The 16,747-nt window shown below is 28.3% G+C and overlaps 2 protein-coding genes and 1 non-coding gene across 5 annotated transcripts; 1 reads left to right on the plus strand and 2 right to left on the minus strand.

Moving 5' to 3' along the window:
* Positions 1–1,395: 1,395 nt before the first annotated feature.
* Positions 1,396–2,890, plus strand: LOC107167387 (putative methyltransferase-like protein 15 homolog). The gene is made up of 2 exons (XM_015516409.2): positions 1,396–2,129; positions 2,354–2,890. Exons 1-2 carry the CDS (start codon positions 1,549–1,551, stop codon positions 2,826–2,828), a joined length of 1,056 nt encoding a protein of 351 aa, XP_015371895.1. The 5' UTR covers positions 1,396–1,548; the 3' UTR covers positions 2,829–2,890.
* A 1,247-nt stretch (positions 2,891–4,137) lies between these two features.
* pug (pug C-1-tetrahydrofolate synthase, cytoplasmic) lies at positions 4,138–10,462 on the minus strand. 3 transcript variants are annotated; one of them, XR_001506162.2, is made up of 18 exons: positions 10,407–10,459; positions 9,600–9,695; positions 9,321–9,519; positions 9,075–9,211; positions 8,434–8,526; positions 8,232–8,373; positions 7,834–7,945; positions 7,550–7,775; positions 7,309–7,482; positions 6,738–6,874; positions 6,338–6,670; positions 5,800–6,246; positions 5,558–5,703; positions 5,242–5,495; positions 5,053–5,179; positions 4,712–4,864; positions 4,483–4,636; positions 4,138–4,167 (listed from the first exon to the last, which is right to left on the minus strand). XR_001506162.2 is itself a non-coding variant. In XM_015516415.2 (18 exons), the coding sequence occupies exons 2-17, from the start codon at positions 9,647–9,649 to the stop codon at positions 4,547–4,549; spliced, it is 2,820 nt and encodes a 939-aa protein (XP_015371901.1). In that variant the 5' UTR covers positions 9,650–9,695; positions 10,407–10,462; the 3' UTR covers positions 4,138–4,167; positions 4,543–4,546. The 3 variants fall into 3 exon arrangements, 2 of the variants coding, with proteins under 2 accessions (XP_015371901.1, XP_015371900.1); XM_015516415.2 differs by having other exon boundaries at positions 4,543–4,636; positions 10,407–10,462; XM_015516414.2 differs by lacking the exons at positions 4,138–4,167; positions 10,407–10,459 and adding an exon at positions 9,863–10,049 and having other exon boundaries at positions 4,367–4,636.
* Positions 10,463–10,819: 357 nt separating this feature from the next.
* Positions 10,820–11,023, minus strand: LOC149056069 (small nucleolar RNA U3). Its single transcript, XR_016191824.1, has one exon. It is a non-coding gene; the product is annotated as a small nucleolar RNA U3 (small nucleolar RNA).
* Positions 11,024–16,747: the final 5,724 nt, after the last annotated feature.

A 16,747-nucleotide genomic window follows, 5' to 3' on the forward strand; every position in this document is an offset into this window, starting at 1 on the left:
GAAGTTTTAAGAGAGTTATAAAATGATCACAAATGATTACTCCTATTTTAAAACAGGCCAAGTTCCAAACTTTTTCCAGGTTTTCCAAAATACTTGACAAAAACAATTAAAAACATCCAATTAAATGTTGCTAACAAATATAAATAATTAACTTTTATTTATTTATTAAAATTTTTTCAGTATATATAAATATTTCAAATGGTATATTATATTATATTTATTTAATTTTCTTAATTTCTAATTTTGGTATCGAAGGTGAGTTGTTTTATAATACCTATGTTGCTTATAATATATTGTGTAGCACAGTTCTTAAAAAAGAAGGGCATCATGGATTAAATCATCAAAACTTACAAAATAATGTAAAAGATTAAAGTTGCATGAAAATCATAGATATATAATATTAATAGGATATGCTAAAATATGTTTCAATTTCAATTTTTTTTTTTTGATCAGTTACATGCACGGTTTAAGATATGAGACTACCGTCATTATCTTAAACCGTGGTTACATGACAAATTATTGATAATGATAATTGATAACTAAATGTAAATATTGCCCAATCGGCATAATATGGCGGCCAAACTTCAATAATTGAAACTAGTCGGCTGACGGCTATCTAGTTTAATATTATATATCTTTTATGTAAATTCAATTAGTTCAATAAAATTAAATACAATTTTAATATATATTATTATATTAATATATTTATATATTTAAATGTAATCAAACAATTATGGGATTAAGCAACCGTCGTGATAGTGTGATACTAATAATAATATTACTGATAAAAGGTGCTCCACCGCCTCCACCAGACCAGACCGTGTTTAGTATTTACGACTGATAAGTAAAATAAGTAATTTTACGCAGAGTTGTGTAACATTGAAAAGTCTGTACTTCTGTAGTTTGATGCTAGAGTTCAAAACATTTATCAATTTTTGTCGTCAGTTCGTTCATTGAAGTACAAATAGTTTCAGAAACTAGGTATCATCAATAAAAGTGTTGCCATTATTGTGAGCAATAAGTTAAAAGCGCAGTCTCAGAATAGGTAACACTAATCGTTTTTATTTCATATTGTTTGTCACCCATGAACATAAACAACAAAATATTGTTCATGATCCTTATTTGTCACCAATTAATCTTTGTGTAATAACGATTTGTCATTTCAGATGGCCAACCTCTATAAAAACTACTTGAAACTCTTGAAGCAATGGCCATTGGACCCCAGTAAAACCGGCAGGTAGTCAAGTCTTTGCTAATGAGTTTACAAAATAATATGATTGGTGACAATAATATTTACTACATCATGTATTTTTAGAGATCTAGGAGAGCACATCCGTAAAGAAGTGGGAGCAGCTTTCAGCTCTGGTGATTCCTTCCGTGGTGATACCACAACGTGCATAAAGAAATACGAGTCCCTCAAACGTCTAGCGGATAATCACTACTGTAACAAATACAAACGTTCGATCCAAGCAACAGCATCTGGACTCACTAGTGAACATTGTACAGCTGTATTGTCCAGAGAATCTCTAGAGATTTTAAATAATAAAAATGAAGGCTTCTTTAAGACAACTTTTAACAAAATCAAAGATAAAATTAGTACGCCAACACAACAGCAGGCCTCACAAGCCAGTACTGCTGGAAGAAGCGATTAGCTACCTATCACCTCAAAAGGACCACAACATCATAGACATGACATTCGGTGCCGGTGGACATACAGAAAGGATTCTGCAAGAAAATGATACAACAACTGTTTATTGCTTGGACAGAGACCCAACTGCATGTGCCATGGCTAAACAACTTTCTGAACGTTATCCAAACAGAGTGGTACCTTTGAAGGGTAAATTTAGTGATTTGCCAGTTCTGTTAAAAAACTTAGGATGTAAAATGAATAGTTTTGATGGTATTTTATTTGATTTTGGTGCTTCTTCTATGCAATTTGATACGGCTTCCAGAGGCTTTTCAATTAGTAAGAATGGCCCTTTGGATATGAGAATGGACCCTGAAGAACAGACAATTACAGCAGCAGACGTGTTAGCCAAAGCTGATCAATCAGATCTATATAAAATATTTAAAATATATGGAGAGGAAAAACAATCAAAGAAAATTGCAAATGCTGTAATTGAAGCAAGGTACACTTCCTAACTACTATTACAAATATAATTAAGTTTTGATATTAGTAAATTCATATTTTTAGAAATTTACATTTTAGTTGAGTACAATAAATATTTTAATTAATTTGAATTCTCACTATTTGCATTAAAAATGTAATTACATTAACAATTAACATGATATATTTAAATTTTTTGGCCTGAACCGCTAATTAATAATTTATTTACTTATTTTTGTGTTATAGATATTTATTTAAACCACTAAAAACTACACGTGATTTTTGTGAGCTTGTCCAAAGTGTTTGCGAAAATGAGATGAGAAGCGACATGTTGCATAGACCATCTCATCCAGCTACCAAAGTGTTCCAAGCGTTGCGCATATTTGTTAACAATGAATTGAACGAGATCAACCATAGTATAGTTTTGGCTAGTCATTTTTTGAAAATTGGTGGAGTCATGGTAACTGTTGCCTTTCATTCTCTCGAAGACACCATAGTAAAACGGCATATTCAGGGTAATATCAATGAAAACATGGCCAATGCTCTACCCTTGAAATATATTAATCCAATGCAATGCTATGATAAAGAGTTTATGAATGTAGTCAATGATACTTGTTGGCATCAAATTCATAAACATGTGATTACTCCAAGTGTTGAAGAGGTTGAATCAAATCCTAGAAGTAGATCAGCACGTCTCAGGGCCGCCGTTCGAATAAAATAGGACTAGTTTTTGTTTGATTTTGTCATCTAATTATTGTAGATTAAATGTAATTATTCTTAAAATATTATTTCATCTATATGCAAACTAATTGATTAAAACTTAAAATAACATTAAATAAGTTTCTTGATGATAAGAAATAAAAACCCTTAATAGTTGAATATCAATGTCAACAGGTTGATGTGAATAAACAGGTGTCTGTGGCTGGCGTCAATGCATTGTTAACAAATAGTAAAATCTGTGTTGTATTAATTCTTTATTGAGTGGTTATAACAAAGGCCACTTTTATGGGCATGTCAAAAAACTTACAATGTTTAAAGTATTAAATGTTTTCAATCAATAAGCATTATAAGTAAAAATATAAAAACGGGGAATGCTATTATAAAACTGAATGAACTAAATAAAATAAAATTATATTACCCTAAAACAGTTTAATGATAATAAAGATAATATTGTTTGATAAGTACTAATAAACTAATTATTAATAATAATGTATTTAATGTACATTGAAATTTAAATAAATAGTTAATTAACTATTTGTTTAGTGATATTTAATCATTTTTAATTAAATAAATTAATACAGATCTGTTGTTAACAAATGATTGAATAGTAATAGTTAATTATAACTTATGAATAAATTGATTTAAAATTATTTTTCAGTAATTTACTTAAAATATAACGAATATTCTTTAAATAACATTAAATATATTTTTAATTTATCGAAGAGTATGCTTTATTATCATTGATTATAAAGGTACTAAAATATGAAAATAAGAATTTAAATAACTCTATAGAAGGTGCAATTTCTACGGTTTATCTCAGATTAGAAGAACATTGCTTAATATGAACTTTTAAATTGTACCATATGAAAAAGGTATTAAACTTTAATTGCTTTATTGCCCTACATACCGAAATGTGAAAGTTGTTTTAACTTAAGTTATTAAAACTTATAACTTATTACATAATGATTCTAATCTACACAAAGTTTTAATTGTTAATGTGTGTATAATAGAATCTATAAATTTCTCTAAAATTCAAAAATTGTGTTCAATTTATTTTGGTTTTTAATATTTTATAAGATTTTCCTTTATTGTTAACTCAGGCTGTCAATAGTAGATACTAAAAATGTTGATTAAGATATAAAAATATAATAAAAATTCCCTACACTTACAGTGTTATAGCATACAGAAACATGACCAAATTTAATTTATGTAACTAATGCCAGTTTGCATAAAAAGATATTAATTTAATGGGCCAATTGTGGACCTCGAAATCATTTTTAAAGTACCATTAGCTCACTGTTTTAAAACAATTGACACTGACACATCAACATTTTTACTATCTGAAAACAAATACATAATCAATGATTATTTTAAAGTTGAGGCTTAAAAACAGAATGGTATCATTTGATATTAATTAAAAATAATTATACCTAATAATTTTTATATAAACGTGGCTATTTAAAAACGAGAAAATCTACAAGTTCTTTAGAGAAAAAAATTAAAAAAATTACTTTACAATAAATAAAATGTGTGATGAAATATTATTTATATGGAAAATTCCATGTTTTTATTTATAAGTTATAAAATACAAAAAAAAAAAAACAATTAAAATTTAATAATTACAATGAAAATTTAATAATGATATGCATTATTACTTGTGTTTCAACAAGAATCTTTATGGCACTATAATGACTATATGGGTATGATATAATTACTTTACTAAAATAGACCAATAATTTCTCCTGTTTCAGTATTTAAGTCGATATCGTAAATACTAGGACGAGTAGACAAGCCAGGCATTTTGGAAATCTAAATTTTAAAAAAAAATGCATATATTTTTATTATCATAATATTAGTGATCTTGGCCAAAATGTTATAAATTACTTCTCCGGCTATTGTAACAACAAATCCGGCACCAGCAGATACATATACATCCACTATTGGTAATGTGAAGTTTGTGGGAACACCTTTTAGATTTGGATCTCCGCTTAATGACAATGCTGTTTTTGCCACACAAACTGGTAAATTTCCATAACCCTGTAAGTATTTAATAGTATTTGAAACATATCTTCTTTATTGATAAGAAAAATGTATAGAGTAGGTGTAAAATATGAAAAAGATTCTCGATTCCATAAATGCAAACTTAAATTAAATATTATGATGCATTTCATATTATAGAAAAATTATTTGTCTTGAAATATTAATAAATTAACATGACTTCACACCTTGGATTGGTATGAACTTAATTTGTTTAAAACATGTTCATTATACTCCACAGATTTTGCACCATACATTTCCTTAGCAATAATTTCGATCTTAAGCTGCAATGGCATATTCAGGTCATACAAAAATCTATGGTTCAAAACAAAAATTTAATATTTCACTGCAAGATCAACAATAGTATTGTAGATTACTTGAATTCTTGGGGTTGTTGACTGGCTTTAATTACAGTCTCGGCTAATTTAATAGCTCCAGATCCACCATTTTCCCAATGAGTGCTCACAACTGCATCCATTGCACCTGCCTGTAGACTCGCATCTCTTACAATTTTCCATTCGTTCTCAGTATCTGCCTTCATAGCGTTTATGGCCACAACAACAGGAACACCATATTTAACACAATTGCTGACGTGCTTTTGCAAATTCGCTACACCTTTACTCAATGCTTCCTGTTATAAATAATTAACATAATTTGATAATCTTACAAACACATCAAACAAAATTCAGTTACTTCTTTTTCTACTGGTGTAGCAGAAACATTGGGACTGATGGCTCCACCACCATGCATTCTTAAGGCCCTAACAGTACATACTAATACTATGGTACTAGGCAAAAGACCAGAATATCTGGTTTTGATGTTGAAAAATTTTTCCATTCCTATAAAAGAATGTATTCAAAATTTTAAATTTTTTAATAGTCAAAATTATTTGATTTTCTTGTTTATTCATCCCTTTATATTTAATTTAGACTTACCAATATCTGATCCAAAACCAGCTTCAGTAACAACATAGCCATCGGGACCTACTAGTTTAGAAGCAAGTAAATCTGCTACAATAGATGAGGCACCATGAGCAATATTAGCAAATGGGCCAGCATGTACCAGTACTGGGGTCCCCTCAAGTGTCTGCATCAATGTTGGGTTAATAGCGTCTTTCAAAAGCACAGCCATTGCACCAGTCATACCTAAGTCATCTGCAGTGACATCTTTATTTGATGTAAGATTTCCAATTTTCTTGTCTTGCGCTACTACAATACGTGATAGTCTTTCTTTTAAATCGCTGGCATCTTTGGCTAGAGCCAGAATGGCCATGATTTCACTGGCCACAGATATGTCAAAACATGTTTGCCGAGTATGGTTTTTCTCAGTTGGTGACTGGCCAATTGTAATTTTACGTAAGAAACGATCATTTGTATCCATTACTAAAAGTTGAAAATATTATTCTTATGGTCTTAGTCAAATAAATCATAATTTAACATGAAATATGGTACATGAATATTATTTAATATTTACCTCTATTCCATGATATAGTATCTGGATCAATATTTAGCCTAGAAAAAGAAGTGATTTCTTCCGCAGTCAACGTTGATGGGTCAGTCTTGTTGATTCCAAGCCTCTTTAACCTGTTCAGTTGTATTGGAGAGAACTTACGAACACCATTCACAGTTGGTACAAGACGATCATATAAAGCTTGGTCTTTTTGAGTAGCCTCGTGGAACATACGGGCGTCAATTTGTGCAGCCATTAAATTGTTAGCAGCAGTTACTGCGTGTATATCACCAGTCAGATGGAGGTTGAAATCTTCCATTGGTATCACTTGGGAGTAACCACCACCTGCCGCACCACCTAATAAAAGCACAGTTATTAAACAAAACCAATTTTAATCCCCAAAACTTTAGTGATATTCAAAAACCTTTGATTCCAAACGTTGGTCCTTGTGAAGGCTGTCTCAAACACGCGATAGTATTTTTCTTGGAGTGTGCTGCTAATGCTTGAACGAGACCTACTGTTGTTGTGCTCTTGCCTTCACCAAAAGATGTTGGTGTGATACTGTAATATAATTTTCACAAAATAATACAAAATCACAAAAAAAAGTATCTTATTAAATATTTATATGGTTTCATTCTAGGAAGGTATTTGATCTTTTGAAGATTTATAAGTTAAATATATTAAAACAATTTATTTAACAAATTATTAATTAAAAACAAAATGAATAGTAAATAGTATCAATATTTAAATTAATTATTGGCTATTGCTCTATTTAATATACTGCTATAAAATTAAAACCACTGTGAGATATCAAAAAAAAAAGTTATAAATGTATGTAATATATATTATACATAAATAGACATATTTAAATTGTGTTATGTATATTAACTGCTGATAGTATATTACTATTTCTAGCATTAATCATTTAAAATTACATTCATCATAAAGGTAAATAGTTTATAAAAACAATTTATCTAAGATTTCTAAATACATACCCAGTAATAACAATATATTTTCCGTTATTTATGTTCTTTAGGCGGTCTAAAGTGGATATGCAAATTTTAGCCTTTTTATTACCATATAAAATCACCTCAGATTCTTTAAGACCAATTTCTTTAGCCAACAACATTATATTCTTTGGTTCTTGACTTCTAGCGATTTCAATATCACTAAAAAAAAAGAAAATATTTAAACTTATGTAAGAGAACATAATTTAAATAATAATATCAACTTTACCTAGGCACTGGTCTTTGAAGTTTTAATGGAAGTATGTCTAAATTCCATTGGGACTTGAAGATATTGTTTGCAACCTTTGTAGCTGCTTGTACAGTATTAGATAGCAACATAGCAACAGTCATAGGCCCAACACCACCAGGCACTGGTGTTATGGCAGATGCTCTCAGAGATGTTGATGAGTAGTGAACATCTCCAACCAAACGATAACCAGACTTTTTTGAAGAGTCTAAGAAGAAAGTAAACATTTTACACTAATTAAATTTTAAACTTATAAGCATAATTACCTTGAATAGAGTTGATACCACAGTCTATAACTACTGCTCCGGGTTTTATCCATGACCCATGAACAAATTCTGGTTTCCCAATAGCAACAACTAAAATATCTGCTTTAGACACCTGAATAAAGTATTAATTAATGTCGTTAAAATTGTTTATAGATTGCAAATAAATAGTATTTACAAAAATAAATGTAAAAATTAAATTATTAAAATTTATACTATATATAGCTGATAATTATTGTTAAAACTATTGCTAAGAAAAATAACATTCATTTTTAAATAAAAAAAGGTAGATTTTTAGCTTTTTAATCATTTAAAGACAAAAATATTCAAAAGGTCATAAGGATAGATTTGTTTTTGTTTTCTTATAAACAATTATAATATTCTTAACTTTTTAAACATACTTCTTTTTCAATGTCCTTAGTTTTAGAATGACAAATTGTAACAGTAGCATTATGCCATAATAGTAAACTAGCCACAGGTGCCCCGACAATTTTACTGCGGCCCAACACTACAGCCCTTGTTCCAGAAATTTCAATTCCACTTCTGGAATTTTAATTAACAATGCATATATAATCATATAATTTAAATGGAAAACATTTTTACCTTTTGATAAGTTGAATAACACCATTTGGAGTGCAAGGAATCAGACCAGTTAGATCACCAATAGCTACTCGACCTTCATTAACAATGTTTAAACTATGTGCATATACAAAAAAATACAATTTTTAAAATATCTTTCAAATAATTTTAAGAATAGATAGGGGTAGATTCACGCCAAATTAAGGTCTTGACAAATTGTTTTAAATAGCACTAATTTAGTTAATCGAGTGGCCCAAAAATGTTTTTCGATCAGTTGGACCCTGCCTAACAATAGTTATTTACCAATAACTGCACATATGCGGTAAGAACATAAATCATTTATATTCATTTATATTTAAATCATATATTTAGTCTATAATTGATCAATTGTTATTCATTATAATATTCAAGTATATGTTAAGTATAATAAATTGTTGGTATAGTTTAATGATATTGAACTAATTGGCTAATATTGTAAACTAAAGTAATAATATTGTATAAACCTATACTGAATAGATAACAAATTATATAACTTTAATATTTTTTTTATTTAACTGGCCTGAATTAAAATCAGAGATCCCAATACAGATGTCATCACTTGAATCAGTCTACCATTGGCTTTAGATACAATATGCATATAATATTAAATATTTAAATATATTAACCCGTCAACATCCTTTTCAGGAGAAACAGCATTGGTGATCAAATGTGAATCAATATTTTCTATACAATCTAAAGGCATTTGAACAATAATACCATGTACAGATGAATCGATGTTGTATTTGTTGATTTCTGACAATAACTAATTAACATAAAACACAATATAATTGATTAATGAATGAAAAAATATTTTTGTTGCTGATTCAATTGAAGCATATTTTAATGAAATTTAAAACCAAAATAATACACACCTCATTTTGAGTGATTGTCTTGGGATACTGTACATGTGATGCTTCCACACCCACTTCGGCCGCAGACTTAATTTTTTGCCTGATATAGACATTGGAATCATCGCGTCCTCCTACTTGAACAATAATGAGGCGAGCTTTAAACCCATTAAAATGTTCAGCAAGTGCATCAGTTTGTTTTTTCAAGTTGCTCTTCGTTTCCCTAATTTACAATGAGGTTAATGCATCATTAAATGTGCTATGCATAAACCTGAAGCGTTGGTAGTTAAATGTTCAACTTACTTGGATAGTTCAGTACCGGACAACACTTTTGCAACAACTTCTTCGGACATGACGATGACGAGTGCTGACAGTAATAAATGAATGGGAAGTGAATACCTATAATTAATACGAGTATACAACTCAAGAAGTGTATATGGCTCAAGGGTGCAAAGGTAAGGATTTACTGGCTTTAGGATTCTAAAGAATTATGGACGAGTTACAACTTGCTACTTTGCTAGCAAGTAAAGATTTAAAGTTTGAAAATAATATTAATTTGGGATTACCACGGTCCACCTGTTGCTCGTTATCAATAAAAAGCAAATCACGTTATCTGCTCGCCGGGCGCCGATGTAATGTATGCGTTCTACGTAAATTTGAATAATTTTTCCCACTGCTATCCGGTCGAGCATAAGAATTGTATTAACATTAAAATCTAGTTATGACTTTTGATAGTTATGATTCAATAATTATTATCTTGTTATATTAAAATACCAAAGGCCATTATTTATAATTGTGTTGTTACCGAACACCAAAGCAGGTTTATCAGTCACAAATCGATAATTACATTATACGTATTTATAAGCAATTATGAAATGTAATTACGTTATTGTGATTTATATTTTATCATTTTGTTTCCTTCTTCTTGAGCTTATTAAAAATAATTAAGGTTCATCACCGCATCAACACAAAACTCTACTTTATTATTGTTCTAAATTTATATTTTATGAAGTACAATTGTAGTACTTAATAAAACCATTTTTATCCGTTCAGCCATTTATGCAATAATTGAATGTTAACATTTCTATAATTTTTAGTTTAAACACTCACCAATTATCAATGCAACGAAAAACAATATGCCACGACTTGGTGCATGTGAGGCACTGCAAAATCTTTGGCCGCCCTACCTCAGTTCCAGCACTCGACACTTAATCAAATAATTATACACCAATTTAAAATATGAATTACAACACTATACATTATACATAATATAACAGCACCTATTAAGTATGGTTTAGAGTAAATTCTGTAAAGACCTACTCAAGTATAATAGCTCTATAAATAATAACTCTGCTTATTAGCTTCAAAAGATATAGAAGTCAGGCCGCGCGAGGGAATGCAGTCGAGTATGACTATTGACTATTAATAATTAAGCATTTAATTTCATTTTTATTACCAACACACCTAAATCTACTTGGGAAGTATGGAATAGGAAAATAGGAAGTAATTCATTAAAAAAGTGGACCACTCAGACTGTCCACTCACCTTCCAGCAAAGCTGGTTGCGATCATCGTCGCTGAATAGTCATCACTGCGAACAGCAGACCACCAGCAGTCTCACGCTCTGGCTAATGGACAAGTCTCATCATCGTGGCCGATGACGACTCCAGATTTGCACCTGGAGGGGACGAAGCATACTACAGAAATGATCCTGTGAAGTATGATCTTAAATTATTTCGAATCGCTGGCCCGTACTTATAGTGATCGTCAGCTGCTTAACACGAGTTTCTTGTAAACTAGTATATCGGTTTTTGACGCTGTAGGAACCGAACTCTTTGGCTGGAATGTACTAGGATACACTATTTTAGTCAGTTGAGTGGTTATTTTATTAATCGTACTCAAGTACAACGAGTTGAAAGTACCGAAATCAGCGGCGACGCGATTCAATGCCGAGTCACAGTGGACGTGCAACGCTAGAGCCATCTAGCGGCACTAGTAGGTCCAATTTTTAATTCTAGTCGTCGCGTCGTCCGCAATTATTCAACTAGTGTGTACTGTGTTTTGAGTTTTCGATTTCGGTTTGAACATGATAAATTTAATGTATCATGGGTTTGAACTTTTGAATAAAACGCTAAACGGTGGTGTCACTTCTCATCTACAAATAGTATATTTTTTATAATTTTTATAGTAGGTAGTATTTTTAACTTTTGTAGTTTTGTGTGTTTGTTTTACCTGCTACTTGCTTCATTTTTACTATAATATGTTAAATGGAAAGTTTAATACTCTTTTGTAATGTACATAATATAAATATCATGGCTTATTCAAAAGTGATTTATAGTAATGTATTTTAATATTTATCTACTTATCTGATCAACAAACTGTAAACTTTTTATTACTTCTTATTTATTTAATTAGTATGAAATACCAATTATAATTAAAATGTGAATAGTTAAGTACCTATTCTAATAATTTTAATTTTAAAATACTCGATATTATAGTATACCTACTGGTCTAAAATTCTAAACATAATTCAATAGTTTTTGTATTATGTTCACTAAGTACCTATTTTTCCTAAATAGAAATATATCTACAACTTGTGGGTTCACTTGTTACTTAGTCAGTGAAAAGTGAAACCTATCTTGGATTAGGTTAGAAACATCCATGTTTTAAATGTCCACTTATGAAAAAGCCAAAAATTTTCAATTAACATAATTTCATACAAAAATTAATAAAATTCACTGTTTTTGGTGTACAATGTACCAAATATAAAATAATATTTTAAGTGATAATTAAAATTTTTAGTTATCTTCTTTGTTACTCAATATTTTTAAATAAATTTTTTTTATAATTGAGTATAATATTATCCATTCTTACTGTTTGTGAATTAATTACCCCAAATAGCAGTGGTTGAATTGGAGGACGACGCAAGGGAACTGAGCTACTCTTCATTTTTCTTCAAATTATATTGTACCCGTACTATTTCAATGAATAGGGTTACTATTAGATTAATTTGTTTTGGAACACTAACAATTCAACTTAATTTAGGGTCCACCTTTACTTTTTTCTACTCACCAGTGTCAAATTGTGGTAGTTTCAATTGGGTTGAGTAAAAAATAAAATGATGATGAATTGCCTATTCTTAATATTCCAGTAGTAATTTAAAATGTTATAATATTCTTTAATACTATAGAAAAAAAACTACATGAGAGTGCATGAGCCCTCCATTACACTCTTGGGAAGTAAAACGTCTTTCATAAGTACCTATTAGAGCTCCTGAAATTATAAGTGAATTATAAATTATAAATTATAAATGTTATATATATATAGATTTGTCGAAATCAACAAAGGTGTTACTACAATCATTGCGTTTTATTTTTCGTGACAATTTTTTTCCACCCATACTTTGAGAAAGAAGTTTTGCTTCAAAAGTTTTATTCATACCATGGTGTATTAATATGAGTTAAAAGTTTTTTCAATCAATTTGTGTAAATTTCTTTTTCTAATACATAAAACTTACAATTATTTTTTTAAATAATTTAATACTGATTTTACTAACTCAAATCTATTCTTTTTCCCTTTATATATTATTATATTTTTAATAAAAATTTTTCAAATGGTGTGTTGATCCAAAACAGTGTAATCAGTTCATTTTAATTATGTTGGCTACACTGATGATTTATTTATCAAAATGTTCAATGTTATCTATCTACAGACTACAACTTTTTATTCAATAAAACTGTCACCGGTGATCTCTTTGATGCCTACTTTATCGTTTTGCTCTTTAAAGTTTAAAATATAGATATCTGTTTTCAAATATAACCAATTATTTTTTTTTAAATTATTGTAACAATAACTATAACAAAAATGGTTAAAGTAAAGTCTTTAAAAATAGATCCGCATAAAAACTTTTCCAAGACGTTAATGAAAATGAAATTTATGAATCCGGATATAGACACAAAAGAAGTAGCTGTAACAATTAAATCTGAACATAGACCTAAGAAAAAAGACGTTTCCAAGATTAATAATTGGGAACCGTTTTATGATCTTTTACCTATGTCAAGACTATCATTTAACGGTATGAATACTGATGTAGAGAATATGATGAAAAAACTTGGTGTGCTTCAGCGTGACCCTCATGAACATGGTAAAATGGATGTGGACATAACAGTTGAAGAAATGATCATAAGAAAAAATAAAATGAAACAGAGGAAAAAGTAAAATTGAATTATGTACCTACTTAATGTATTTTGTATTTTTGTTTTTACATACATAAAAATTGTATATTATTCTAGGAAAGCTATATTCTTATGTACATTATATTATATTGTTGTATGAATAATTGATTATAATCTTATGCTTTATAACTAACTATATTTTTTAAAATTATAATTGTATTTCTCTTTTTAAACTTTAACTTTTTGCTTTTAAAATATAAAGACTAGACCAATTTTATTATTATTTGAAAGGTTAATATTGTGCATGGGTTATATATCAAATACACTATATACCTACATTGGTTAACATTATTTTAAAGTTCAAGTATTTATGTTGAATACTTGATATTTGGACATATGTTACCTAAGTACCTATAAATTGAGATTATAGTTAAAATACTGCTTTTGAAAAATGTGAAAATGTGATATTTATCTATTTTATTATGCTAATTTTTACTATTATAGAAAATTATTTGCACATTATAGAACTATTATCTATATCATCATATTAAAATTTTAGTTTAGAAAAATTAACTGTGTGCCGATCAAAATTTATTCAAAAACCTTTAGCCCACTATGCTGACACATGCAATATATTATATACTGTTATATGGTAATATCTACAATAAAATATTATCTATAATTATCTATCTGATTTTTCTGTGGCATGCCAAGTAATTTGTCAAGGGTGGCGCTCTAATACTCAATAAATACTTTTTTATTTGGTTTTTACTCTCCGCGTTCAACTTAATAATAATTCAAGTATAGTTTTGTTCAATACTTCATAGTTCAAAATCAACAGTTTACTTATAACTAATAAGTTTATAACATCATGTAAGTAGGCAAAATTTTATCCAATTTATGTAATACATATAAACTTAATTAGGTAATAAGTAAGCATTTTATATTTTTATTGTATTTATACAAACTAAATACGTGCTAAAAAATTCAAATATGTAATCTATGATTGTGATTTGTTTATAAAATTGATAGCATTGTGCATAGTGGGTATTAATAAATATTTAAATGTTGCATTAATAAATTCAGTCTAAAAAAGGAACATTGTATAGTGGGTACCCACGCACCTTAAAAATTATATAGATATATTTATAAAAATATTTGTTTTTGAGAAAGCTCATCATTTCATCAACACGTATTAACTCTATTGGACAAACGTACAACATGGAAAATTTGTGTTAAGCTATATGAATTTTGTGTAACAACTTTCAATAATACAGTGAATAATTGTATTATGCCTTATCAAACGTACCTACAGGCTTGAACTAATGTGAACTGTATTTCCATGGTTTTCTTTAAATATTTTAATTTTCAAGCAAGTTATGAGTTATGGTTATTACATTTATCTATATTAAATATTACAATATTTAAAAATGCTCATCAATCACAAACATTTTTCAATATTCACTGTGTAAAGTATGAAAAATAATAATATATGTCTAGATGCGATGTTACAATTTTTCAATTCTTTACGATTAATATAGAATCAATACAAAATTAATAATTTAAAACTTTCCAAATCAATCTTTGCGAATATTTCCTTGGTTATGAACACAAACCACGACCGTCAAATGGATTAAAAAATTAATCATACCTACCTTTGTTCGGTTTTATTTTAATTGTATATCATATCAACAAACTGCAAGAGTAGGTACCTACCTATATACTCTAGACAGAAGCCGTAGTATATATACATTTTACACCTTGTGAACTGTATGAAAAAATAGATAGGGTAAATGGGTAAAATTATACAGGGTATGTTATTGTTTAAGAAAAATAAAGTAATAATATTATATTATTTTTAAGATTCTGATCGATCTATTGGAGAGATAAATCATAAATGTATTGATTTTAAAATGAAGTTTGTGTTTTATGTGAGTTACCTTAACCTATATCCGAATTATAATTGAAAAAAACTTTGATTTCAACTTTTAAAAATTTCTTAGATAAATTGGAATTTATTGGTACTTTTTTAACGGCTAAATTAAACATTTTTCAAAAAGTTTGGAAATTATACCGGGTAATTCTTTTATTATTGAACACTCGTTATTTCAAAAATTACTAAAGTTTTTGAAAATATTTTTTTACATAGTTTCAAGCAGAATATTTTTCTAAGTATTTTGATACATAAAAATTGAATTGAGGACGAGTAGCTGAGTGGCAGAGTGGCAGAGTGGAGTGGTACGGGGTTACCCCGCAAAATGGTTGTTCAGTACTCCGCATGTCAAAACTTTGAGGTTCCTCAAATGCTGTAATTGGTAAAATTTAAAATAAAGATATTGAACGTAATTCTACAAATATTAACCATTAGTAGGTTAATAGTAAATATAATAAAAATTTTAATGATATAAGATATTTAAGTGTAAAACAACATATCTTCAAATGATTTTGGTTTTTTCGTTGTTCGTATTTAATAAAAAAAAAATGTATTAATCGTAGAAACTTGAAACATTCCACTATTATTTGAATCATTATTTTGAATATTTTCTACGCTCAATTAAATTGATAATATATTAATTACACTCAATTTAAGATATTTATAAGCATTTAAAATATTTTAGGTTTTTTTTTAATCGTTTCCAAAAACGTTTAGACTTACTTATATATAATAAAAACCTTATATAAATCCCATAAAAAACACACATTAGTTATTCTTCATTAAATTTAAATATATTGAAAATATATAGGTATATGTACCTATATCATACCCATTTCATAATATTATGTTTTAATTTAAAACTTGCTTATAATTTTGTAAAAATCTATAAAATGATCAATTTTTATCTTAGGTTTAAACATTTAATGCAAATCGCAACGGTGTTAAATACAAAATATTATGATACAAGGCTCCTCATAAATTATTTATACTGAAGCCAAAATTATAAAAGTTTTTTGAACACAATTTTTTTTATAGACATTTAAAGATAACAATTTGGCCGAAATTAAATATTTAAACGCATAATAATGGTTTTGTAGTTACTAATATTTGTAATAGGTATAAAAATATTATTCACTATATAGGACTTGAAACATTACATTTCGGTATACTATTAAGATTCATGGATTTACATTATATATATATATATATCTAACGAAATTTTCTTAATATTTAGATTAATTTTATGCTATTCCATATTTATAGAACAAACATATCCACAATATTCTATACTTAAAAACCGATGATTACTAGCTGACTAGTATAATATGATATGCTCGTAAA

The sequence above is a fragment of the Diuraphis noxia genome, unplaced genomic scaffold, assembly GCF_037042655.1.
Source record: "Diuraphis noxia isolate RWA-SAM2 unplaced genomic scaffold, SU_Dnox_SAM2 contig0004, whole genome shotgun sequence".
NCBI classification, from domain to species: domain Eukaryota; kingdom Metazoa; phylum Arthropoda; class Insecta; order Hemiptera; family Aphididae; genus Diuraphis; species Diuraphis noxia.